Below are 26,509 nucleotides of genomic sequence, written 5' to 3'. Positions count from 1 at the left end.
ATATTTTGTTTTTTATTAATTAAACATTTTTATTTTTTAATTTAATTTATTTTACTAGCTGTGTGATTAAAAAAATTTTTTTTAATGTTTATTTATTTGAGAGACAGAGAGACAGTGTCTGAGCAGGGGAGGGGCAGAGAGAGAGGGAGACACAGAATCCAAAGCAGGCTCCATACTCTGAACTGTCAGCACAGAGCCTGACCCAGTGTTTGAACTCACAAGCTGTAAGATCATGACGTGAGCTGAAGTTTGACACTCAACCAACTGAGCCACCCAGGTTCCCCTAAACATGTTTTTAAAATTATTTTGTGATATTTTTGAATTATGAATTATGTTGCCTAATTTTAACATATTTGGAGATTTCCCCCCAATTAATTTGGGGGAAATAGTTAATTTTTTGGTATCAGAGAGCATACTCTATGATTTCAGTTCTTTAAAATTTATTGTATTTGCTTTATTTTTTTTTTTTTTTTTTTTTTTTTTTTAAATTTTTTTTTTCAACGTTTTTAATTTATTTTTGGGACAGAGAGAGACAGAGCATGAACGGGGGAGGGGCAGAGAGAGAGGGAGACACAGAATCGGAAACAGGCTCCAGGCTCCGAGCCATCAGCCCAGAGCCCGACGCGGGGCTCGAACTCACAGACCGCGAGATCGTGACCTGGCTGAAGTCGGACGCTTAACCGACTGCGCCACCCAGGCGCCCCTGTATTTGCTTTATTACCTAGCATATGGTTTGTCTTTGGAAATGCTCCTTGTACTTTAAAAAGTTGTGTGTATTCTATAGTTGTTGGGTAGAGCGTTTTATAAATGTTAGGTAGTTCGAATCAGTTGATAGTGTTGTTGAAGTCTTTTGTATCCTGACTGATTTTCTGTCTATTTGTCTGATCCATATCCAGGGAGGAGTGTTGAAATCTCCAAATATTATTGTGGTTTTGTCTGTTTTCTCCTTTTTTGTTAAGTTTTACTGTGTGAATTTGAAACTTTGTTATTAATTGCATACACATTTAGGATTGCTGTGTCCTCCTGATGAATTGACTCTTCTTTATGCAGTATCCCTGGGAATGTTTCCTGTGTTAAAGTCCACATTGCCTGATATTAATATAGCCATGTTTGCATGGTATATCTTTTCCATCCTTTAATTTTTATCCTTTTGTGTCTGATTAGTGTGTCTTAGCATATAGTGGAATGTAAGCTTTTTTATCCAGATTGATAATCTCCTATCTTTTAATTGGAATGTTTAGCTAATTTTCATTTAATGTGATTATTGATGTGGTTGGGTTTAAATTTGACATATTTTCTGTTTGTCTTGTTCTTTGTCTTAAAAACCATACTGTTTTTATCTGAGTTCTATTTTTTATAAGTGGATTAATAATAAATTCAAGATGTTTGAGTTTAATTTCACAGTTTTTTTAGATCTAAATGATTCTTTCCCTCATATTTTATAGTTCTCATCCACATATAATTCATTAGCAGCTTGTGTTAAAGATTTGTTTTAATGTAGTCTTTGTAAATCAGTAAGCACATTTTCAAAGATTTAACAACTTTATTTTCCCACTTCTATTTCTTATGTTTATGCAATTTTGGAGTAATTATAAGAACAATTCCAGTAGTTGTAAACAGAGTTAAGAACAAACATAACTGATTCTTCATGGTCTCCTGCTCAACAAATGAGAGCAGAAGGGCATGAGCATACCTGAGTGTAGCATATTAGTAATAAACATTCAGTATATGCTGGTTCTCTCTTTCTTTTTTTTTCTTCAGTTTTTTAAATGTTTTATTTTGTTCTTGAGGGAGAGAGACACAGTGTGAGTAGGGGAGGGGCAGAGAGAGAGGGAGACACACAGAATTTGAAGCAGGCTCCTGGCTCTGAGCTGTTAGCACAGAGCTCGACGTGGGGCTTGAACCCACAAGCTGTGAGATCATGGCCTGAGCTGAAATTGGTCGCTTTACTGACAGAGCCATCCAGGCACCCCCTCTCTCTTTTTATTTAACCGAAGAGCATGTTGTTCAAATACTGAGTAGTATTTCTATGTTTAACCGTATAATACCTGGTATGTAGTATAACTGGAATAAAACTGCCAGATCTTTATATTATTGCTCTGTATGTTATTTTGGATGATTATGGTAGACATGTATTTGAGATACCACTCAGAATCAGGGAGTTTAATCTAGTTTGGGTCAAGCAAATAATGTTTTTGATTCTTTTGTAATGTAGAATGACATAAGACTTTGTCAGAAAATAAATTGTCATTGAGAATCATTGGGTTTCTATGGGGATCTTTTACTTATCTTTTTAAAATTTAAGTGTTCAGACATGTATTATATGAAATTTGTTTCTGTTTGGATTATTAGGATGAATCCTAATCTGACTCAATGAATGAGTCCCTAATCTGTGTGAAGGCAGAAGCCTGGAATATATTATCTTTTTCAGATCCCAATTTATAGGGAAGTCAGTTATCCTCTGGCTTAACATTAAAAAAATTCTTTTAAAGTAATTTCAGTGCCCAAAGTGGGGCTCAAACCCATGACCCCAAGATGAAGAGTTGCACGCTCCACTGACTGAGCCAGCCAGGTGCCCCCAAATTTTTTAACCTTTAAAATTTTAGTTATGCCTTAAAATCATGTAAGTGACAGTAGAAATACAGTTTCCTGTTTGAGACTCACTAAGATGTGCTTATTTTTTGTTGCAGCAAGAGAAAGCAACTACCATGGATTTGACTAAACATTTAGAAAGCACTCTGAAGACTCGTGTAGGTACCAGAATGAAAAATCTGGCAGCTAAGGTTGAAATACTGAAAGAAATTAGGTAGGTTTTTTAAGAAGGACAATTTAAAATAATTGCTAATTTGTTAGTGCTTTATTTAAATTGTATGCCCACCATTTTTGCTTTGAGACTTAATCTTTATATTTTTATGCCTCAAAGAGAAAAACTAAAACTCCTGAGATAAATTTTATAGTATTTTTGTCAGCATTCCTTTGTCATTACATGTAGTTATATTCTTAAAAAAAATTTTTTTTTGAATGTTTATTATATATTTTTTGAGAGGGAGAGAGAGAGAGAGAGAGAGAGAGAGAGAGACAGAGCACGAGTAGGGGAGGGGCAGAGAGAGCCAGAGAGAATCCGAAGGAGGCTCCAGGCTTGGAGCTGTGAGCACAGAGTTCGACGCGGATCTCGAAATCACCAACCATGAGATCATGACCTGAGCCGAAGTCAGACCCTTAACCAACTGAGCCACCTTGGCGCCCCCACATGGAGTTATATTCTAAAGTCATCTATGAGAGTGAAATGTAAAAATTAACACAAGTTCTAAGTGGTAGTTTGATGGGAAACTACTAAGTCCAGTTGGAGTTCTTAGTGTTATTTTCAGGCTTATACTGAAACTAAAGATTTCAGTAATTTATTTCATTTTATTTTTTAATGTTTTATTTATTTTTGAGAGAGAGAGCGAGAGAGAGAGACAGACAGACTGCAAGTGGGGGCGGGGCACAGAGAGAGGGAAACATAGAATCTGAACCAGGCTCCAGACTCACCAGGTGCTGACAGCTCAGAGCCTGATGTGGGGCTTGAACTCATGGACTGTGAGATCATGACCCAAGCTGAAGTTGGGCACTTAACTGACTGAGCCACCCAGGTACCCCATAGATTTCGGTAATTTAAATACTTAATAGTAGTACTCTAAAGAAAGAAAAAAGTGGTTTTCATACAGTCAGAAAAGTAGTCTTCCTAGAGTCAGAAGAAGAAGAAGAAATTGGTAAGCAAGTCTTGTACACAGTTTATTTGGCTTTTCTTAGACTCCATATATGATTTATGTAGGTATTTTATATTAATAGAGAATAGCTTTATTGTTGGTTAGTGATAATTTGTCACCCTGTTCTGGAATATGGAAAAAAATAGTTCTCAAGACAACTTAGTTCCCTTTCCAATCTACATAAAGAACTTAAATCAGTAATTCATTTTCTCATGTACTTTCAAACACTAAGAAGTTGGTGACCTGAATTAATACTGTGTGTTGGTGTTTTGTCCAGTAGAAATTTATGTACTCTGGTATAAATCCATCAGTTGTCATCTGGTTTATAAGCCTTTAGATAGTTTGAGTAATTTTGTCCTTCTAGAACCTAATCAACTTTTGATGCACTACCAAAAATTAAGTGGCTACACTGGCACAGCTGTGAGTCAGACTTAGGACCAAAATAATCCAATAATTTTAATCCATCTTTGAGGAAATAATGTGCTGTTAGAATGGTGGCAGTCTAGTTGGAAACTAGAGAAAAGAATATGGATGGGCCTCATTGGTTTTGCTAACTGGCCTGCTTCTCCAAATGTTTTTTTGTTTTTTCTTTTTTCAATTCCACAAATGCTAAACTATGTGGCTGTAGTCTTGGTAAGCAAGATTGGCCAAGTCTAACATTTTTAAGGAAGTATTCAGAAATCTAATTGTAGACCGAAATTTAAGGTCTGTTTGATATCATTTAAAGTTCTGCAGACTTCCAAAGTTGTCCTTTATGTAAAGGTTTTTTAACAAGTTTTATTTGCTCTTTTTCTCAATCAAATATTTTTAAGTTTTTAATGTTTGTTTATTTTGAGAGAGAGAGCACATGCGTGTGAACAGAGGAGGGGGGAGAGAGAGGGAGAGAGAGAGAATCCCAAGCAGGCTCCATGCTGTCAACACAGAGCCTGATGTGGGGCTTGATCTCATGAACTGAACAGTGATGTCATGACCTGAGCCAGAATCAAGAGTCATATGCTTAACTGACTGAACTACCCACGTGCCCCTCAATCAAATGTATGTTTAATTATAAGTTATACCAATTATTTATGATTTTATATAAGGTTTTAAAAAGTACCTCTTCATGTTAATGTTGTACGTAGTTACTTTAGACCATTATTATTTAAGTGTAACTTCTTCCCACATCCATTAAAAAATTTTTTTTTTAAATGTTTGTTTATTTTTGAGAGAGAGACAGAGCATGAGCAGGGGAGGGGAGGAGAAAGAGGGAGACACAGAATCTGAAGCAGACTCTAGGCCTGGAGCCTCATCTGGGGCTCAAACTCACCAATGGCGAGATCATGACCTGACCTGAAGTCAGATGCTTAACTGATTGAGCCGCCCAGGTGTCCTGAACTTAAAAATGTTTTGATCTTTTCCTTTTTGCTTTTGTTTTTGAATAGACGTGTCAACATCAATGTTCGTTTTGGAAATGACCTTTCAGATGCTTTGCAAGTGTTAGAGGAAGAGTGCTTTACTAACCCAGCTTCTTTGACTGAATTAGAGAGAATTTGGGCAGAATACAGTCTTGCTCAGGAGAACATACAAATTTGTGAAAATGTGGTAGGTCAAGAATTTTTTTCTGTTATGGTTTTATTTGTTGAACATAAGGAGATATCTTTTGAAAAAGAAGAAGGATTGTAGATACTGTAGTGCTACTTTGTATGAAATCTTTAATTTTTATAGCATCTTCATGTTAATTTGATATCTTTTATTGCCTTATTAAAAAATAAAGTAGGATAGATAATGGTGACTGTGGATAAAGCGTCAAAAAAATCTTTTCCCCTTTTGCATGAGAATATGACCTTTGGATAATTCTCTTTCTGTTCCCTTGGTAATTTGATAAAATGATAATTCAGTCATGTTACTAGTTTAGATAAATAAAACTTCCTAGTTGGTAATTTATATCTGGACTTGAGCTATAAAGTACAAAGAATTGGTGGAGGCTTTTGCAACTGGGCATACCATCCTTGAGGCATCTTGGAAGCTATGCTTATAAAAGATGGTGGCTTTTGAGTGGAGTGAAGCTTGTAAGCCAGGGTGACTTTGACACTTGCTAATGTATCTTGTTTTTGGGTCTGATTGGTGTCTTTTAAGCTTCAGTATTCAACTCTGCCTTACTATTAAATGCTATTAACGCACCCCTTGTTTAGAGGTGATTATTTGTGGGTAGGGGAGGGGTATGGAGAATGGATTATTTCGTATGAATTCTTTATTAGCATAGGTACAAGTATATTTATTTCCTCTCACAGTTTTCTTTAGTTTATCATATTGAGCTGAACAGAACTCCTTGTTTTTCATGTAAAGATAATTCACCACAGTCATAGCTTTCCAAAGTACCTGTAAGCTCTATACTTGTGTTTGGAGTTGCCCTGTTGTAAGTATTGGTGATTTCTGCCTCTGGGGATTGTACTCTGAAAGTCTTCTTCCCAGTTCATACCTGGGCTGCCCAGTTGGCAACCTAGAGCTGGCTCTCAGTTGAGAAGTGAACAGAATCACTAGGCCTTTGGAAATGTCGGGGATGTTTAATTTGGAGAAGCGATTATATTTGTGTCATTTTACATATTTGACCGTAACTGATTAATTCTGATGATGGAAGAAAAAAAAGTGGCAGAAGCAAGAAGTTTTGAATCTCTATGAAACACACGTAGTGTTAATAGGTACTTTATAAACTTTTTCTTACACTTACTTTTAAAAGGACATTTTTGCTCTTATTTATAAATGAGGAAATTGAGGCCCACGTAGCTTAAGGAAATTGCTGAAGATTACTTAGCTCTAAGTGTTAATATGGAATTTCAACCCAGGTATGTCTGACTGCAGAGTATATTTATTCTCTCCCCATTTAAACTGTATCATCAATATTAAAATATTTCATAAGTATTTTCATGTAATAAGATGAATAAGAACTGTTTTTTAACTTTTGTTTTTCTGGTTTGAGCATAGGACAGTGATTCAAGACAGAAAGGAAGAGGGCTTAATGTAGCTCCAGGACTTAGTATTTTAGTAGAACAAATGTGATTTTTTTATTAAAGTGATATATGTTTCTACTTATTGCTAATATTTTCAGGACTTACTTTTAGGCTTCATTGCCCTAAAGCTCATTTGATAGGCCGAAGAGTGGATTATTGGATAAATACAGAGTCATAACTGCCACTCAGAGTTGCCATTTTATTGCCCTTATTGAACTTAATTTGGGTCTTAGTATTGTTATTTTCATTTATGTATTTGTATTTTTGATGAAGAGATTCTTTTCTTTAGTCTATAGAGCTATAAAATGGTCTGATTGGGTGGACACAAAAAATATTCTAAAATTCAAGCTTTAAAAATTTTTTTAATGTTTATTTATTTTTGAGAGAGAGAAAGAGAACACAGCATGAGTGGGGGAGGAGCAGAGAGAGAGGGAGACACAGATCTGAAGCAGGCTCCAGGTTCTGAGCTGTCAGCACAGAGACCAATATGGGGTTTGAACCCATGAACCATGAGATCATGACCTGAGCCAAAGTCAGATGCTTAACTGACTGAACCACCCAGGAATCCCTAAAACTAAAGCTTTTAAGTGTTCATGCCAGATATTGTTATAGGTAGCAAAGATACAGATTTGTTTAAGACATGATCTTCTCTATCCTTCTTGGGTATGGGATAGATATACAAATAGTTTCAATATAGTTTGATAAGTACTATAATAGAAATCATGTATGGGGTTCTTGGATATCTCTATCTACCTAGGCAAATTGGAGGTTTTACTATGGTGGAGATTAACTGAATCTTGAAGGATAAGTAGATGAAGGAATTGAGGGTGGAATGGGAGTAGGAGGGAGGTAGTGTGTAATTAATAATAGAACTTGTATAATTTTCTTAAGAAAAACAAAAATTTCATTGTTGCACAAATAACAGGAAAAATTAGCAGGATTGTTAAATATCTTATTTCTAATTAAGGGAAAGAACTCTGTGAGTTTGGCGATCTCAGGAGAGATATAGTTGTCTTTTTTTGTTTGTTTTTGAGAGATTTGTCTTAAAGGCTACTGTGTTTGAAGAACGTAATGTTAAATTTTTTAAAATTAATTTATTTATTTTGAGAGAGACAGAGACAGTGCAAGTAAGGATGGGCAGAGAGAGTGGGAGACAGAATCCCAAGCAGGCTCTGCATTGTCGGTACAGAGTGCTACCTGGGGCTTGAACTCATGAAACTGTGAGATCATGATCTGAGCCAAAACCAAGAGTGGGATGCTTAACCGACTGAGCCATCCAGGCGCTCCTATAATGTTAAATTTTATTCACTTTAAGAGATCATTTTTTTTAATATAGGTCAGTATGTAAAAAAAAAAAAACCTGATGTATTAATGACGGTTATTCTTTGTTTTCTTTTTCCAGAATGAAGTGAGTATTTTGATTGCCAGAAGAAATGAAGTGCAACAGAAGCTGAACATGGCAGTAGAAGTTTTTATTCTGGAAGTAGATGAGTTACCTCTTAATAAACGCTTGAAAACATTGCAGGTTAGAATTCAAAAATATATTATATATACATTAAAATACGTTTATCATTTGAGAGGTGAAATGAGCATTTACCAAGAGACCACAGATAGTACTGATGGCTGCTAAATTTTTTCTTGTCTTCTTTGATGAATTCTGATTTTTTTAATAAAATTAAAATTTTACATTTATCTATTTAATATTTATATATATGTGTGTGTGTCTATCTTGCAAATAAGGTAAAATGGTCAGACACATCATGCTTGCTAGAGCAGCATTCACTGGGAAAACTCATAGAGACAGAAGCAGTAGCAGGCATGTGAATCCCTGTTTTTAGCAGAAAATCTGGTAGGGTCACGTCAAGAGTTACAAGAGTCCTGATCCTTGAGTTTTAGGGCTTTTAAGATCCAGGATTAGGAGCTAGAGTATAATAGCTATAGGATGTTATGGAACTTTGTCTTCAGCCCTTTCTCTCCATCCTAGCAATGACTTTAATTTGGAGTTAACGGGCATGACAGTATTATCATTCTACCTATTAACATAATTTTTCTCCTCACTTATTCAGATCTTTTTTTTTTTTTTTATTGTCTCCTTTAATGATATTTAAAATTTTTCTCTAAAAGTCCTCAGCCTTTCTTCATTTAACTCCAGGATGTTTATTTATTTATTAAAAAAATTTTTTTTAATGCTTATTTGTTTTTGAGAGAGACAGAGAGAGAGAGGCAGAGAGAGAGAGGGAGACACAGAATCTGAAGCAGGCTCCAGGCTCCAAGCTGTCAGCACAGAGCCTGACACTGGGCTCAAACCCACGAACCATAAGATTGTGACCTGAGCCAGACTCAAATGCTTAGCCGACTGAGCCACCCAGATGCCCTTAAACTTGGTTTTCTTTGTGGTGTTAAAATATTGTTTCCTTTAATAATTCCTATTCCACCTTTTTTTTTGGTTAATAATTGCTTTGTAGATCTTTCCTTTTTCCCATCCTTTGTTTTAAATTAAATGTCTTTCTTAGACAACATGCTAATGGCTCTTTTTTTTTTTTTTTTTTTTTTTTTTTGAAGTTTACTGATTTTGAGAAAGAGAGAGAGAGAGCAAGCTTGAGCCGGGGAGGGGCAGAGAAAGAGGGAGAGAGAGAGAATCCCAAGCAGGCTGTACACTGTTAGTGCAGAGCCTGATGTGGGGCTCAAACTCATGAGCTGTGTCATGACCTGAGCTGAAATCAAAGGTCGGAGGCTTAACTGACTAAGCCACGTAGGTGCCCCAACTAATGGATCATTTTTTAAAAGAATCTAATGTATAAAATTATCTTTTGATGGGTAACTTGATTTATGTATTTGTAATTACTGTTTTAATAGAACTTATTTCTGTAATTATTTTGTATTTTTATCATGGATTCTTTTTTTTCCCTTCTTTTCTACCTTCTCCCCCTATATCTTAGAACATTCTCACTTGCCTGTGGTGTGTCTTCCTCTGAATTTCCCTTTCCCAGATCGGGTAACCAAACAACCACAGTTGTTTAGGATTTTAGGCACAGAGTGTTATGGGTATTGTATAGGATAACTCAGATAAAAAACTTTAGAGTTATCGCCTCATTCTTGTTTTATAAGTTGTTGGTATCTTTTGATTTTTCTCTGTGTATGAAAGTATTTTCTCTAAGAGTGCTTTCAAAGAGGTCTTTGTGGGGTTGATTTTTGTGAGGTATTAAATGTCTCAGGATATCTTATTTAAACACTAAAATAATTGCTTACATTTAAGCACTTTAAACATTTGTTTAGTTGGCTATAAAATATTAGGTCCAAAGCCCATTTTTCCTTCAAGCTTTTGACAACAGTAATCCATTGTTTTCTTATTTCCATTGTTGTTGGTATCAGTCTGCCTTTTGTTCTGTGACCTTTTCCCTCACTGGAAACTTTAACATTTGCCCTTGACTTTGTTCCTTAAATTGCACTAAACATATTTAAGTTTAGATTTAATCTGAGTCAATTTAGTCTGAGGTTTTATATCTTTCTTTAGGAAATATTTGATAAATATTTGATAACTATTCCTCCTTTCCCCCCATTTACTTTTTCTCATTCTGAGACTTCTGTTAAATGGAGATTTAACAGAATGTTCTCTACATATTTTAATTGTTAATCCATTTTTTTCTGTTTTTTATCCTTTTCTGTGTCTTTTTGGAGGTATCTGAGGAATCCTTGACTTAACCATCTAGCTCACTAATTGGTTCTCTAGCTGTATCCTTTTTGCAGCTTAGCCAACCCATTGTGTTATTTATTTCAAAGATTATTTTTTTATTCTTAATAACTTCAGTTGGTTTTTGTTTGTAAATAATTGGTTTTGCTTTGTATTTTCAATATTTCTTTTTGTTGAGAGTATTTGTTATGCTTGTTTTGAGTTCGTGACTTTCCTTTTTATAAGGTGACTTAATTTGTTATATTTCTTTCAGAGTTCTTGTTTTATTCACACATTTCACCCTCCTCTGAACCTCCTTTCAAAGATCTTATATTCCCTTTGAAAACTATAAGCTGTCTTAGTTTTGTGCTGTTTTGTAGGTATGGGATAGGGTGGTAGAGGGGTCCTAGGAAGGGGTGAAAGTTTGGACCATAACTTAAAAGACTTCGGGTGGTTTAGGGAATAGGATGGGATAGTTTGTCAGAGCTTCTAGGGTTACAATCTGGGTTCAGATACTTCCTGTTGGCTTTTCTTGTAGAGGATCTTACTGTTCAGTGGACCTCCCAGTCCCTCTGCCTCAGCCACTAACTACTGTTTTCCAGGGCTACTACCCTTGGGTGTAAATGCTACCAGGTATTCATGGGAAAAGAGAAGAAAAGTGTTTAGGAGTGGGCAGCTTTTCTGTACTGGTTATCAGTTTTTGCCTCATCTAGGTTCCTATACTGTACTTGTATAAACCCATTGCTTCTTGCTTTGTACTTCTGCTTTCTGGTGTGAGAGAGAAGGGCATATGAAGAAGGTTTACTTTTCCTACATGCTATTTTCTGTTGTGGTGCAGGCTTTTTCCCACTTTGCAGTGATTATATTCATTATTTGCTAAGCACCAACTGTCTTCTGTCTTTCCAAAGGTTTCTTAAGAGTTTTGTGATAAAAATTTCTGGGACCTTTTAAGTTTTCCTCTTGCTTCAGTGACATTTCTAATTTTTAAAAAAATTTTTTTTAAAAAATTGAGAGAGAGAGAAAGAGACAGAGCATGAGTGGGGAAAGGGGCAGAGGGAGAGAGAGAGAAAATCCCAAGCAGGCTCCACACTGAGCATGGAGCCCAATGTGGGACTCAATCTCATGATCCTGAGATCATGACCTGAGCCGAAATCAAGAGTTGGATGCTCAACTAACTGAGTCACCCAGGTGCCCCTCAGCAACATTTTTAGAGTTTGATTCCTAGAGAGAGCAACTAAGCTCTAAGGTCTCATCTAGTCCTTTAAAAAATGCTTTTTAAGTACATGTATATGTTCAGTGTCTTCCTTAATAGAATTGTCTAACTTATACTATTATAGTCCAAGTAAATCACCTTCTAGGTAGTTTTATGCTTTCATACCTAACTTTTCTAAGTTTTATTTATAAGATTCTCAAGGACAGGGATTCAACATACTACTTTTATGTCTCACAGATTATAATATAGTGTTTGAATCCTAATATGAAGTTAATAAACTTTAATAGAAATATCTTTCTGTAGGATTTGTCAACCTCTTTAGAGGCAGTATATGGAAAGGCCAAAGAAGGGTTGAACTCTGAAGAAATACTTAAGAAATTTTATGACTGGAAGTGTGATAAAAGAGAGGAGTTCACCAGTGTTAGAAGTGAAACAGAGGTTTCTCTACAACGTCTTGTAGGATGGTTCCAGAACACTGTAAAGGTAATAAGAGCTCCTGCCCAGTGGTGGTGTTGGTGTTGCAGCATAAACCAGGGAATGTGGGCTTTTTAGGAATAATTTTTCAAATATAATTTACTACTTTTCTGAGGGAAAAAGGAGGAAAGGGATTGAGGAGAACAGGGCTGGGGTGCAGGAGTGAGGGATCTACATATTTCTATTCTCTAGGAGTATATATGAAAACAGCTTCAGTAAGCTGTTGTGGGTATAAGACAGTATTACTGGAATTTATTACAAGTTGTAGTGTATATTCTATAGCTGTAGTGTAACTGTATATACATGTGTTTTAGAGGGTAGTAGAGCTTTCTCTTCGTTTAGTTTCCTTTTTAGCAAGATATGTTTTAACATTAGTTGACTGACTAGTCATGCTTAAAATATGTGAATTGTTTGGCAGTGTTTAATTCTTTTCCATTCTAGAGATCTTAAATACCTTAAAGATATCTGAAATAAGTGAAGAACACTAGTCTTAGTTGATACTAGATATTAGAAAAGGTGTTTTGTGTATCATTCTTTTTAGTTCTTATTTATTACTGTAAAAACACCATGTAATTTTCTAAAAGCTATGGGGGCATATGGTTTTGTATAATGAACTCAGAAACCTAGTTAAATTTCAGCCTCATTTTGATACTGATTCTCTGTTTTTTCTGTTCTTCTGTCTGCTTTACAACCTTCTCAGCAAGGGCAGGGACATCCGTGGTGGCATTTATCTGTGTGAATGATTTACAAATATGCATTTCTAGCTTTGTTTTGGAAAAAAAGTCTTTAATCTCCAGCTACTTCCAGAACTCTTCATTTTTGGCACTTCTTAGTAGATATATTAGTATAACTAAGTTATTTGTTTGTCTTCTTATGTTATTGATCAGAATTGTCTCTCTGCTTAGGTTAACTCTCATTTACCCTTTTCTTTCATTTCCATAGCTGTTTCCCAAATCCATATCTCCATAATCACATATCTGAATCTCTGAAATCAAAGTGACTAGTTATGACCTTTATGTTCTATAATTTGGGCCCTTGATTTTATTCTGTTTAACACTTTATTTTAATAAGGTCTATTTCCTGATAGAAAATACCTTTGTTTTCCTAATGATATGGAAGTCATCTGGGTTTAATTTTTAGTTTTTAATCTCCAGATTGCTAAATACTTAGCAGGTCATCACCAAATACCAGGTATAATTATAGGCCTTTTTTATTTGAAAGGCCTGACATTGTCTGCTTACTGTTTATCAGCTTTTAACTTTTCACCTGAGCACTTAAGTTTCCTACCAGTTTTTTGTTTTTTGTTTTAGATAGTGTGAAAGCATGTGTGTGCATGCGTGTGTGTACATGCACTTGGGGGAGGGGCAGAGGAAGCGAGAATCCTAAGCAGGCTCCACCCTCAGCATGGAGCCTGATGTGGGGCTCCATCTCATGAGATGGACTGTAAGATCATGACCTGAGCTGAAATTGAGAGTTGGTCACTTAACTGACTGAGCCACCCAGGTGCCCCAAGATTCCTACCAGCTTTTAGTCAGACTGCTTCTTTTACTTTCCCCTCTCTCCCCAAATCTTGGTCTTATTTCTGTTTGTTTGTTTCTTTTCATACTTTTCCTCTGTATTGTCCTCTTCTGTCTCTTAACCACAGATTATGTTAAAAAAAAATCTGTATTTAGTGTGTAATATGTGTGTACTTTTTTTTTTAATGTCTATTTATTTTGAGAGTGAGAGTGTGAATGTGAGCAGGGGAGGGGCAGAGACACAGGGAGAGAGAGAATCCCAAGCAGTCTGCACAGCCCAGCGTGGGGGCTCAGTCTCACGAACTGTGAGATCATGACCTGACCCAAAATCAAGAGTTAGATGCTTAACTGACTGAGCCACACTGGTGCCCCTTACCTTTTCTTCTTTGATGTGTAAGTTTTGTGAGGGTAGTTTATCTTTCTTGTGTATCCTTATTTATGCCACATTGCCCAGTGCATAGGCTAATGCTCTGTTTTAGGTATAAGGACACAATACTAATTGAAATAATTAAATGAGATATTTCATGTTTTAATTTTTTGCAAATGAGGCTTTCGATCTCTCTGTGGAAGAACCACTAACTTCTGAAGACACAATTGGTGTTATTGATGAAATCCTAGAGAAGACTGAGTCAAGTGTCTGCAAAGAGCTGGAGATATCTCTGATTGTGAGTATTGTTAGTCTTTATTATTGCTTCCTTTGAAGCAATATAGTTTCTCTTCCTATTTAGAAAGTATGAAGACTGATCTTAGTTTTCTTCTTATAGACCTATTTAAAATAGTAACACTGTCAAGTTCTTTTTTTTTTTTTTTTAACCCTGTCAAGTTCTAATCCAAGTTCTAGTCCAAGAACAATGCAAACTCTTATTCTTCCACAGAGTAATATTTTCATTTAATAGGACTTTTCACATTAAAAATAAAGCCTAATGTTTAATTCTAGGAAAACTCCTAGGAAATTAATTCTAGGAAAAATTCTAGAAAAATTGTTCTTAATCTGAGTGTATCAGCTTTCTGTGTCATTTGATTCTTGGGTTTATCATACTCAAAGAGAAAGACTCTTTAGAATTTGTGAAAAATTGAAATAAAATCTGGGAGAGCTTTCGAAGTATATACACAAGACTGATTAGTATCTTCCTTTAGGTACTGTGTATGTTCTCTATTGCTGTGCCAAGTTAGAAATTAGTATAACTCCTCAAAAGAGCATTTTGTAATGTTATTATTGCTTACTGGGACTCCTTCCCAGTTTTTCAGGCGGCTTACAAAAGTCTCATTGGTTATGTTGTTCATTTTACTTATTTCTTTTTTACCTCTTGCAACCTTATTCAGATTAGCGTTAAAAAATACATCTATGTTACTATATTTCCCTATTTTCAAATAGTCTGTATTTAGAAGGTTTAGTCAAACTTTAATTTTATTATTTTATTTTATTGTTGAAGTATGATTAATATATAGCATTATATTAGTTTCAGGTGTACAACATAGTAATTTGACAATTCTGTACATCACACAGTGCTCACCAGGATAAGCTTAGTCACTGTATGTTTATTTTGTAACATTATTGCAGTATTATTGACTATGTTTTCTATGCTGTACTTTTCATCTCCATGACATATTTATTTTATAACTGGAAGTTCTTCTTTGTCAGACTTGATTTTAGAAGTGTTTAATAGATGATTTCTAAAAATAATTTAAAGTGTTGAAGTTCTGTTTAGTTCCTACATTTAATGGAGTGGTATCCCTGATTTCCTTTAATACTACTCTAGAAAGGTATAGGAATAATAGTGTAATGGGAGCAAAATTTCCTATATGAACATCTTTGACATCAATCTCTCTTTTGCTTAGAAAAAGATACATGTTTAAGAAATACTTTGAAATAGAAATTTCTTAAAGGCAACATTTTAAAGTTTATTCATTGTTATTGTAGGTTTAAATTATTTTGGATACTCTTTTGTCAGTAATTCCATATGTATGATTTATTTCACTTAGGAGCAAGGTGATGCAGACAAGGAGATCATTTTAAATACATATAGTCAAATACTACAAAAGATCCGTTTAGAGGAAAGGCTTATCGCTACAGTACAATCCAAGTACAAGGACAGTATTGAGGTTGGATTATGCTTTATTTTTTTGGTCTTATATATTGATGCTTTGAATTTTTTAGGACTTAAGTTTTTTTTCAAATAGTTTAATATCCAGTGTGTAGGTAATTATTTATTATTGCTAGGAAAACAGTGTAGCCATTGTTAGCTGATTTGTAATTAAATTCACCCTACAGTGGAAATAACAATTTAGTTGATAAAAAATGTTGAATTTTTTGATTGTTATAAATCTTTGATTTCCTTGTATTCTTTAAAACCTAACCTTTACCACATCTTCTTTATTAATTCGTTAGTTGTTGGACATTTGGGTTCTTTCCATAATTTGACTATTGTTGATAATGCCACTATAAACATCAGGGTACATGTGCCCCTTTGAATCCCTATTTTTCTATCCTTTGTATAAATACCTAGTAGTGCAGTTGCTGGGTAAAGATGTGGGGGATGTATATATCCATAGACACATATATATGCATAGACACACAATGGAATATTAGTCATCAAAAATAATGAAATTTTGCCATTTGCAATGACATGGATGATGTGGATGGAGCTACAGTGTATTATGCTAAGTGAAATAAGTCAGAGAAAGACAAATACCATACGATTTCACTCGTGGAATTTAAGAAACAAAACAGATGAACATAGGGGAAAGGAAGAAAAAAGAAGAGAGGGAGACAAACCATAAGAGACTCTTAACTATGGAGAGCAAACTGAGGATTGCTGGAGAGGAGGTGGATGGGTGATGCACTAAATGGGTGATGGGTATTGAGAGAGCACTTACTGTGATGAGCCCTGAGTGTTCTATGTAAGTGATAGATCACTAAATTCTATTTCTGAAACTAATATTACAACTCTGTGTTACCTAAGTAGAATTAAAATAAAAACTTGAAATTTTTAAAAACAAAGAAAGAAATCTGTGTCAGGATCTGTGAAGATCCCAATTTGGTAAATCAAAAAACAAAAACAAAATCAAAAAACCTTATAGTTAGAATGATACTTTTGAGGTTTAAATCTGTATCATTGGGGTTTAACATTTCCCTGGTGATGGGTATCCAGAACATGGATAATGTTACTTGTGGTAATGTTACTTATGTTTAAACTTAGTGTGGTTTCATCTGTGGGACTAAATTAGAGGCGGTATGTAATATTCAACTAAACTTGATGAGTCCTTGCTCTATTCTAAATGTCTGTGTAGAATAAATAATCAAGAATAAAAAAATAAGTATAAAGGAGACAAAACAAAACAAAAAAAAACATTGTTATCTTTATGCCTATACAAGTTTACAGTAGAAAATTTGCTAAAAACAGAAAGATAAGGAGAAGTAAAAATATCGATTATAATCCCCTTGCCTGATGATCAGTGCCAGTTTCAGAGTATTTTCTTTTTGGATGGTGACTTACACACACACACACACACACACACACACACACACACACACGTGTGTGTGTGTGTGTGTGTGTGTGTGTGGATATATATATATATATATATATGTCTTGTGCATTGATTGCATTGTGTTGTAAGTTGTTTTGAAGATGTTTCTTAACGGTGTATTATGAATATTGCCTATGTGATTAATGATTCTTCTATACTGTCATTTTGAGCAACTGTAACATCATCATTTGCATAGATGTATAACATGATTTAACCTTTCATCTGTGTTAGATGTTCAGGTTACTTCTAATTTTTTTAACCATGAGTAACACTGTACATACTCTTTTGCATAATTTTGTGTGTTTTTAAGATAGATTCCCAAAAATTGTTAATTACTAAGTCAAAAGGAATGAACATTTGTCTTTAGAGCTTATTATGAGAGAGAGAGAGAGGGAGAGGGAGAGGGAGGGACAGAGAGAGGGAGAGAGAAAGAATCCCAAGCAGGCTCTGTGCTGTCAAGGAGCCTGATGTGAGGCTGTATCTCACGAAATCGGAGATCATGACCTCAGCTGAAATCAAGAGTGTACACTTAGTCTACTGAGCCACCCAGGTGTCCCAAAAGGAATGAACACTCTTAAAACTTGATACATATTGTCAAACTACTTTGGGGAAAGGTAATTTCAGTTTACATCCTCACTAGAAATCCCAGTTTGCATCATCTCTAGCAAAATGTGTCTCATTGTGGGTCTCAGCGTGAAATATTTCTTTGCCCTTTGCTACTTTTTTTTTTTTAATTTTTTTTCAACGTTTTTTATTTATTTTTGGGACAGAGAGAGACAGAGCATGAATGGGGGAGGGGCAGAGAGAGAGGCAGACACAGAATCGGAAACAGGCTCCAGGCTCCGAGCCATCAGCCCAGAGCCTGACGTGGGGCTCGAACTCACGGACCGCGAGATCGTGACCTGGCTGAAGTCGGACGCTTAACCGACTGCGCCACCCAGGCGCCCCTGCCCTTTGCTACTTTGATTGCTGGGACTGATACTCTTCTGAAAAGAAATGTGGTAACTAAGAAATCAGTTAGTAGAATTGTCTTGTTGAAAATTGTAGAATTTCTTATTTCATTCTGAACTCAGTTCAATACTAGTTGAATTTTAATAGAAATATAATAAATGGTCAGTAAGTGACTTCAATAAATATTGTTGTCTATGTTTTGAAAATACAATAACTTTTTTTTCTTACTAGTTTAAGAGGCAGATTATCGAATATTTAAATAAAAGCCCCAATGTGGATCACTTGCTGTCCATTAAAAAGACACTGAAAAATTTAAAAGCTCGACTGAGATGGAAATTGGTTGAAAAGAATAATTTGGAAGAAGTAAGGAAACTCTTGGTTCTTGCTGAATTCTGTGTGTACCTCATTTTACTCTGCTTCGTCAAAGTAATGTGTAAATACATTCTTTAAAATAGGAGAACCATTATTTACATTTTGTTTTATATATTTCATGTTTTTTTTCTTTGTATGTAAGTAAAATTATTATATTAATAGTGTAAACATTTTACCATGTCATTAAATGTTCTTTAGAAACATTTGATATTGCTGCCTTGGTTTTTAGTAACTGTAAATCCTTGAAAATAATTTAAAAATTCTTTTGGTTTAGACTGTTACAATACCTGTTATAATATACACCTATTAAAGCAAGGTACTCCTCTAAAGGTAGAATTTTGTCCTAAAGTATTTTTAAGATCATGATGTTTTTTGTTAGCTCTCTTTTTAATGGCTAGACAAACTATTTCTTGTGAATATACTAAGTTGTTTTCATATGATAATAGAACTGGAAGAATTAAGACACTCTAATCTGGACTAACCTTCTTCTTTAGGTTTGAAATTGAATAAATTTGTAATTCCTTGGGTTCCCTTGAGGATTTGATTTACAGACAAAAGGAATCCTCATTATATCTTAATCCAACTTGAACTGTCTCTCTTCCTCTTTGGAGCACTTAATTGGGCTTGAAGTGAAACTAATTTAATGGTTTAAAGATTTTTCTAGCTTCTTATTCTATTTTGGGCTGTGGGGAATGGGGTCTTTTTTAGTTGAAATTTTTTAACTTGGAGAAATACAATGTTGAAAACACATGTACTTTTTAAGGTGGCTAATTTATTATTGGAGTTTTGTGGAGTCTTTGTGAGTCCTACATTGTCTTTCCTTTAATAGACATACCATACATTTAGTCATTTTTTTTTTTTTTAACCAAATCTCATGTAGAAAACAATTCTAGGGAATGTAATTGTATTCTTGTTCCTATTCTTGACATTTACTTTGTGATGGCAGTTGGTCATCTTCTTGGAGAAAATGTATAGCAAATTAAGAGACCAGAAAAATCTGTGTTGATTTATGTCTTTAGTTTTTAATCCTTTTTGTAGGTTTGGGAAAAATCAGTGTTAGAATAAAGTAATAAATATTAATTCAGTGGGTGTTATGAGGGTCTGTTATGTGCTAGGTACAGAAGGATACATAGAAATCAGAGCGATTTGTTATAGAAGTTATATTCTAGTATACTAGGAAGACTTGTTTTGAGTCTACTTTCATAAACCTGTAAGGTCACTTTTTTCTTTCTGGTTAAAGTTGGATGACCATGATGGATCTGAAATTGAGAAAATAAAACAAGAAATAACTGACTTGCGCAATAGTGTCTTTCAGGAAGTTTATCGTGAGCAGGAGGAATATGTAAGTATTTAATTCTTTGAAGTTTTGAATTAGTTCTTACTCTAGAAATTGAATTCATATATCTATTTTATGAAGTAGACTATAATGACAAGGCTGGAGATTATATTGGCATAGTTATGTTTGCATAGTAATGTTTATGTGACTTTAGAAATTAATTTCTGATGAGAAAATAATTCATAACCATTGTACCAAATGTGGAAATCACAGAAAATTATAAAGAGGAAAAAAATCACCTGTAACTTTTGCATACAGTTATAACAGTAGTAATCACTGTTAACTTTGTACTTAACTTCCTTTTAGTCTACTTTCTGCCTGTTTTTGCAAGAATCAAGATTATAACACAAACATACTTTTGCATACTGCATGTTTTCTGTTTCATACAAAGCTAAAGATTTTTTCCTTTATTAAAATCTAAATGAACACTGTTTTAACGTAATGCTGCAATGAAAACACTAATGGGGCAGCATAATTTAATTGAAGAATATAACAGAATGCAACTACCTGATTTTTGGGGGGAAATTACCTCTTTAAGTCTCTATTCTTATGCTAATATTAGGGAGAGTTTATGAGTGTATTTTCTTTTTAAAATGGAAGGATCTTTTCCATTTTAAAATGGAAAGACTATTTTATGTTTCATGGATGTTATGGGGAACAAGTAAGGTAGACACTGCTTTGAACATTAAAAATACAATGAAAATAATACACATTTAAAGTGTTATAGTTTATAGTAATCTCATCTGACTGTGTAATTATTTACCTTATGTGTATTTAATTATTTACCTTATGAACCTTGGATAAATAGCTGTCTCCCAGTGACTTGACAAGTATCCAAAAGTTTTACTTAATAAATGTGACAAGTGACTTTTCTAAGTATCCTCAGTTTTCACATTTGCTTCACAGTAGCTTTTGTAGGGCTGCATATTTGTTTCTTCTTTCAAGGCTTTTATGATTTTTTCTCTCCTAAATGAAATAACTATTATTTTAAAATGTTAAGTGTGTTCTTAATATTTTGAGAAATGATGACAATTCTATGATACAAATTGATGTTATCAACACACATTTTCATTTTAGCTTGGAAGTGATTATATACTTTGATTTTAGGCAAGATATTGTGCCTATTTATGTATACCAAGAGTAAAATTGGTAATTAAGTTTTTCTTCTATTAGTAAGATGGTAATTGAGATCCAAGATGATATTTCTTGTGGTAGAAGGCAAAGTCAGTGATTATGTATCTTATTAGGCTATCTATATACAATAGATTATGTATCTTGTTAGAGATACAATAAGGGAGTTACTGGTATGTTTTTTTTTCCTGAAGACCAACATGTCACAATTGAATATATATGACCTATATATATATATATATATATATATATATATATATATATATATATATATATATACACATATATATCCTTAATAAAAATATTTTTTAAATTTAGGAGAAGCTGAATAGCTTGGTACATAAATGGTTTCCTGAGCTGCCTCTCCTTTTTCCTGAAATAGGATTACTTAAGTACATGGTAAGCTTTGTTGCCCCTGAAAATTACTACTCTGCAGGGAGGGTTAAAAGTGATGGTACAATCGTGTGTTAGTGTTAAATTTATCCTTACTATGAAAATGTTCCTGATGAATAGTTTCTGGGTAATGTTAGAACTTTTCCTCAAGATTGTCTTTAGTATTGGCATATTGTATTTTAATGTTTATATTAATTTGCATGTTTGTTTCTGTTTTCTCTTTTCCTCATGTCTATTCAGTACATTGCATGGCACTTGTTTGAATGACAGGTGTTTATTTTCTTAAATGATAAAACAGTTTTAGCTATTGATTCAAGAGTTAGAATAGGGGTGCCCAGTTGGCTGAATCGGTTAAGTGTGTGACTGATTCCAGCCCAGGTCATGATGTCACGGTTTGTGAGATGGAGCCCCTGTCAGCTGTGCTGACAACTGGAGCCTTCTTGGGATTCTCTCTTTCCCTTTCTCTCTGACCCTCCTCCACTCACATGCTCTCTCTTTCCCTCACTCTCTGTCTCTCAAAATAAATAAACTTAAAGGAGTTAGAATAAAAGCAGGACAGTGCCACTCATGAGGAATTTAAGCAGAATATATCTTTTAAGTTAAAGCAGGTAGTAAAGAATTCTAGAGAACTGGTCAAGTAGAGATGTTGACATGGGTATAGTTTTCTAGGTAGGCAGGATTCAAAGCCTGGGAGATCAGTATATTAGATAGAAGGGCAGTATAGAACAGGATTGGTAAACTGTGACTCTTAGGGCAGAATCTATTAGCTCTGTGTTTTATATTGCCTGCTAAGGGTAAGGGACTAGATGAAATATCTATTCTATAAGATTGTCATTAAACTCATGATAATAGCTTAAATGTAGTACAGAAAGGGTTGTACACATAGACTTATGAACTATAAATATGTAAAATTAAAGTCTCCTTAAATTGTTACAGCAATTACTATCAAATTTTTCCAGACTAGACTTTAAAATAATGTGGTGTTTTCCTCATAATTATTTAATTCTAGCTTAGACACTCTCTCATGTAGGATGCATGGTGGGTGAGTATGTGGTGCTGTGTAGGAATTGGAAATTAGTTTTTAAAAATGTGCTGATCTCTTCATTGTGGAACATTATAAAACATTTTAATCATAGCTGATGGACTCTTTTATTGATTTTAAGTTGTTTGACTGTGATGTATGCCTAGGAAACCCCTGTTGGTTGATTATATTTTGTGGTTTACTTAAATATATTGACAACACATAAAAATAAAAATCAGAAAACACTTTTGCAACCCTTGTTACTAAAACTACACCACGATAAGATTTACCTTGATCTAAAATGTTGGTAGTCAGGTTTTAGTGCAAAAATTTTATTCCTTTTAAAAAGTGGCAGAAATATCTAATAGAATTAAAATATTTGAAAGCCATTTTCACTTTTGAGGATTCCACTTCAGAGGCAGAGGTGTTAGAATTACTTCATAGGGGTCATAATTTTTAGAGTTCTCATTCTCATTCTGCAACCTTCTTTGTATTTGTTATCATTTTAATATTTTTTAGGAAACACATGAAGTTTTCCAAGTAAACATCAGGGCTTTTTGGATGCATGTCTGATTAACCCAGTTATATTTAGAATTTGTTCTGGAACTGTAGCAGCCATTACATGTATGTTGATTATACTTTGGGTGAGAGGATTTCAAGAGCTAGGAACTAGAAAAACTAGGAAGCATTCAGTATTTTTATTTTATTGGTTTCTCTAGTAGGGTTGATGATGTTCAAACCATCTCATAGCATGTAGTTAATTATGTCGATGATTTAAAAGTAGTGGAATTGTTTGGATTCTTCAACTGTAACAAAAATTTGTGCCTAGAAATCTGGTGGTCTTCTTACTATGAGTTTGGAACGGGATCTTCTTGATGCTGAGCCCATGAAGGAACTTAGTGGCAAGCGCCCTTTGGTTTGTTCTGAGGTAAATGGACAGATAATTCTTTTAAAGGTAAGTTTAAGTTTTGATTTATGGGAGATTCAGACATATTACAGGGGAGTGGTGGCATTACTTTCAGGAAAGTGAAAATCCACTGCTTGTTTTTTGAATTATATGAGTTGACTAGCCTGATGATTATGCTTCCAGTTTGGCTGCCAGAACTAATTTTGAATTCGGAGTTTCCCTCATTTCCCTAAATAACACATGTCTTTAATTGGATATACTTGGTTGTCTTTTTTGGGTGAACTTATTACTTTCTGTCCAATTCTAGCCTTTTAAAGTTCTTATTTTCTTATACTTCTCTTAGAAATCTCAGCTATTTTGCCAATACAGTCTTCTCTTTGGTTACTTTACTGATCTGGGAAACTGTTTATCATCATAGGATAATTAATTTGGCCATTGTGGCAGTGTGTTATAGAATATTTATTAAGGCATAGGTAGAATTGTTCTTTCTAAATTATAAAGGAAATTTATATATTCAAAGCAGGTAGAAAAGGTACTTATACAATTAAAAAAAATTAGATGTAATTTAATTTATAATTACTATGTTTAAGTTGGAATGATGTATAACTATAGTAGGATTTTTAATGTTGGGATTATCATTGCCTCTTTTTCTGGTATCAGGGCTATTGTGTAGATGTGGACACAGAAGCCAGGGTGATTCAGAGAACAGCTGCCTATCACAGAGCTTGGAGAGAAACTAAAGAAGATTCTGGGTTGCTACCACTGATATTCCTATTTTTGTGTAAGGTAAAGTTTTTTTTTTAATGTTCATTTTATTTTTGAGAGAGAGAGCATGATGGGGGTGGACAGAGAGAGAGGCGGGGGGACAGAGGATCTGAAGCAGGCTTTGCGCTGATAGCACAGAGCCTGACACAGGGCTCGAACTCACAGTCCGCGATATCATGACCTGAGCTGAAGTCGGACACTTAACCGACTGAGCCATCCAGGTACCCCAGTAAAGTTTTTATGCTAATCTCTTACAGAAAACATTTTATTTACAGTAAGTTTTACCTCCAAGCTTTAAAAAGGTAGTTCATTCCTTTTAACAAAAAGAGAAAGTTATTTTGTATAATCACTGTATACTGAAAATACATTGAAGAATTTTTCACTTTGAGTTTCATTCTGTTTTGCTTTTTTAGTCTGATCCTATGGCTTATCTGATGGTCCCGTACTATCCTCGGGCAAACCTGAGTGCTGTTCAAGCCAGTGTGCCTTTAACTTCAGAAGTGAGTAAAAAACACTATTTCTAATAAATGAGAAAATAACACCTAATGTTAGAGGGAATACTACATGCTTTATATATTATGTAAAATTTTGCCTGGTATCAGGCTATTTCATTGTCACATCAACCCTGTGATGCTGTTATATACAGATGAGAAAAATGAGGGTCACAGAGATTCAGTGACTTGCACAGGGTCCTCAGCAAGAGGCAAAGATGAGAATTGAAATTAGGTCTTTTGGTACCAAAGCCCATGCTTATAACCTTTAAGTTGTGCTGTATGTAAATTGCATAGTATAGTGTATTTGATATTATAAGTGCTTAAGTAACAGCTTTAATTTGTATTGTAAATTTGAATTAGTAATAAAAATACAGGATGCCCTGATTCTTCTTATCTGGTAACACTATTTAGTCTCTAGGTGCTTTATATGTTCATTATTTGTAATCTCAATGTTAGGGGCTGTAGTGTCTTAAGTTATATGTGTATGATGTTACATAATCAGGGCTTCAGGTCTTTAATTCCTTCTCTATGCTATATTCTTATTAAAGGATCATTTGGAGGTACTCTCTTGGAAAAGTCTTTTAATTAAAGAAAAGATTCAGTGTTAAAATGATTTGCCTACTTCCTGACTTCTTTTTTGTGTGCTTATCTGTAGGAAGCTTTAAAGGTCATGAGAGGTGTTGCCCAGGGCCTGCATACATTGCACAAGGCTGACATAATTCATGGATCACTTCATCAGAACAATGTATTTGCTTTAAATCGTGAACAAGGAATTGTCGGAGATTTTGACTTCACCAAATCTGTGGTAAAATATAGTGGTTTTACAAATAGATTAATATTTAATATTATTAGACATTAGTTCAGCCTTTTACATAATATGGTAATTTATTATGAGATCTTTGCCTTGGTTAAGACATGTAGCATGTAATATAAACAATTAACTGTTACCAGCTAGGTGCTAGAACAAGAGTTTCTAAGTCTGTGTATTGTATTTTTTAAACCTAAGTATTAGGAGCAGACTAACATTATATTCATTGACATTGACGACACTACTTGTTAATTATTTTTTCATCATCAAGAAATATTTAATTCCTTGGATATATACAAGGAAAACTCCTGTGTCCCCTTCTGCTTGTGCCCTCCCCCATGTAGATAGAATGTAGTTATAGGTACTTTGCTATTTTTTGATTAATGGGCATTTTTAGAAACTTGAGAACCTTGGACTTTTCTGGGTTTTTTTTTGTTTGTTTATGTAAAAGTATTTTAAATTTTTTTTTTTTTTTTCCAACGTTTTTTATTTATTTTTGGGACAGAGAGAGTATGTAAAAGTATTTTAAAGTTTATTTATTTTCAGATACAGAACATATGAGCAGGGGAGGGGCAGAGAGAGGGAGAGAGAGAATCTGGGGCTTGATCCCATGAACCATGAGATCATGACCTGAGTTGAAATCAAGAGTTGGATGCTCAACTGACTGAGCCACCCAGGCATCCCTGGACTTTTCCATTTAGTTTAAGTGCTGGTTCAACTACATTAGTTGCTAATTTGGTGTCATATTACCTCAGAACAAGCAGTTTGTAGAGATAGGAGATATCAGACAATGAAAGAGCATATTGTGGTCTATTTTTTTTTTTTTTTTTTTGGCAGAATGGGTGGCCTCAAAATATATATGATCACAAGGCAGCAGTTTTTTAAATTTTATTTTATTTTTTTTAGAGATAGAGTGCATGTGCACATGAGCAAGGGAGAGTGGCAGAGGGAGAGAGAGAGGATCTTAAGCAGGTTCCATGTGCAGCATGGAGCCTGATGCAGGGCCTGATCCCATGACCCTGGGATCATGCCCTCATCTGAAGTCAAGAGTTGGATACTCAACTGACTGAGCGTCCCAGGCGGCCCAGGTTTCTTTTTTAAAACAACAGCTTTATTGAGATATAATTTACATATTATAATGTGTACAATCAGTACTGTTTTTCAGTATATTGACACAGTGGTACATTGATCAC

At 34.4% G+C, this 26,509-nt stretch overlaps 1 protein-coding gene across 4 annotated transcripts in view; it reads left to right on the top strand.

Annotated features, from left to right (window-relative positions):
- STK31 (serine/threonine kinase 31) overlaps window positions 1-26,509 on the top strand; it is a 76,486-nt gene that overhangs the window by 25,032 nt on the left and 24,945 nt on the right. For 3 of the 4 annotated variants that reach the window (XM_058724809.1, XM_058724810.1, XM_058724812.1), the window contains exons 9-21: window positions 2,691-2,806; window positions 5,171-5,330; window positions 8,139-8,261; window positions 11,923-12,102; window positions 14,159-14,275; window positions 15,594-15,713; window positions 18,321-18,452; window positions 19,702-19,803; window positions 21,247-21,327; window positions 23,172-23,297; window positions 23,910-24,035; window positions 24,428-24,514; window positions 25,164-25,313. In XM_058724809.1, coding sequence (XP_058580792.1) covers window positions 2,691-2,806; window positions 5,171-5,330; window positions 8,139-8,261; window positions 11,923-12,102; window positions 14,159-14,275; window positions 15,594-15,713; window positions 18,321-18,452; window positions 19,702-19,803; window positions 21,247-21,327; window positions 23,172-23,297; window positions 23,910-24,035; window positions 24,428-24,514; window positions 25,164-25,313 — 1,620 coding nt within the window. The remainder of the gene's footprint in view (window positions 1-2,690; window positions 2,807-5,170; window positions 5,331-8,138; window positions 8,262-11,922; window positions 12,103-14,158; window positions 14,276-15,593; window positions 15,714-18,320; window positions 18,453-19,701; window positions 19,804-21,246; window positions 21,328-23,171; window positions 23,298-23,909; window positions 24,036-24,427; window positions 24,515-25,163; window positions 25,314-26,509) is intronic. The other variant, XM_058724813.1, reaches the window with a different exon arrangement.

This window comes from Neofelis nebulosa, chromosome 4 (assembly GCF_028018385.1).
Source record: "Neofelis nebulosa isolate mNeoNeb1 chromosome 4, mNeoNeb1.pri, whole genome shotgun sequence".
In the NCBI taxonomy this organism is placed as follows: domain Eukaryota; kingdom Metazoa; phylum Chordata; class Mammalia; order Carnivora; family Felidae; genus Neofelis; species Neofelis nebulosa.
This window is presented reverse-complemented; position numbering and strand designations above follow the sequence as displayed.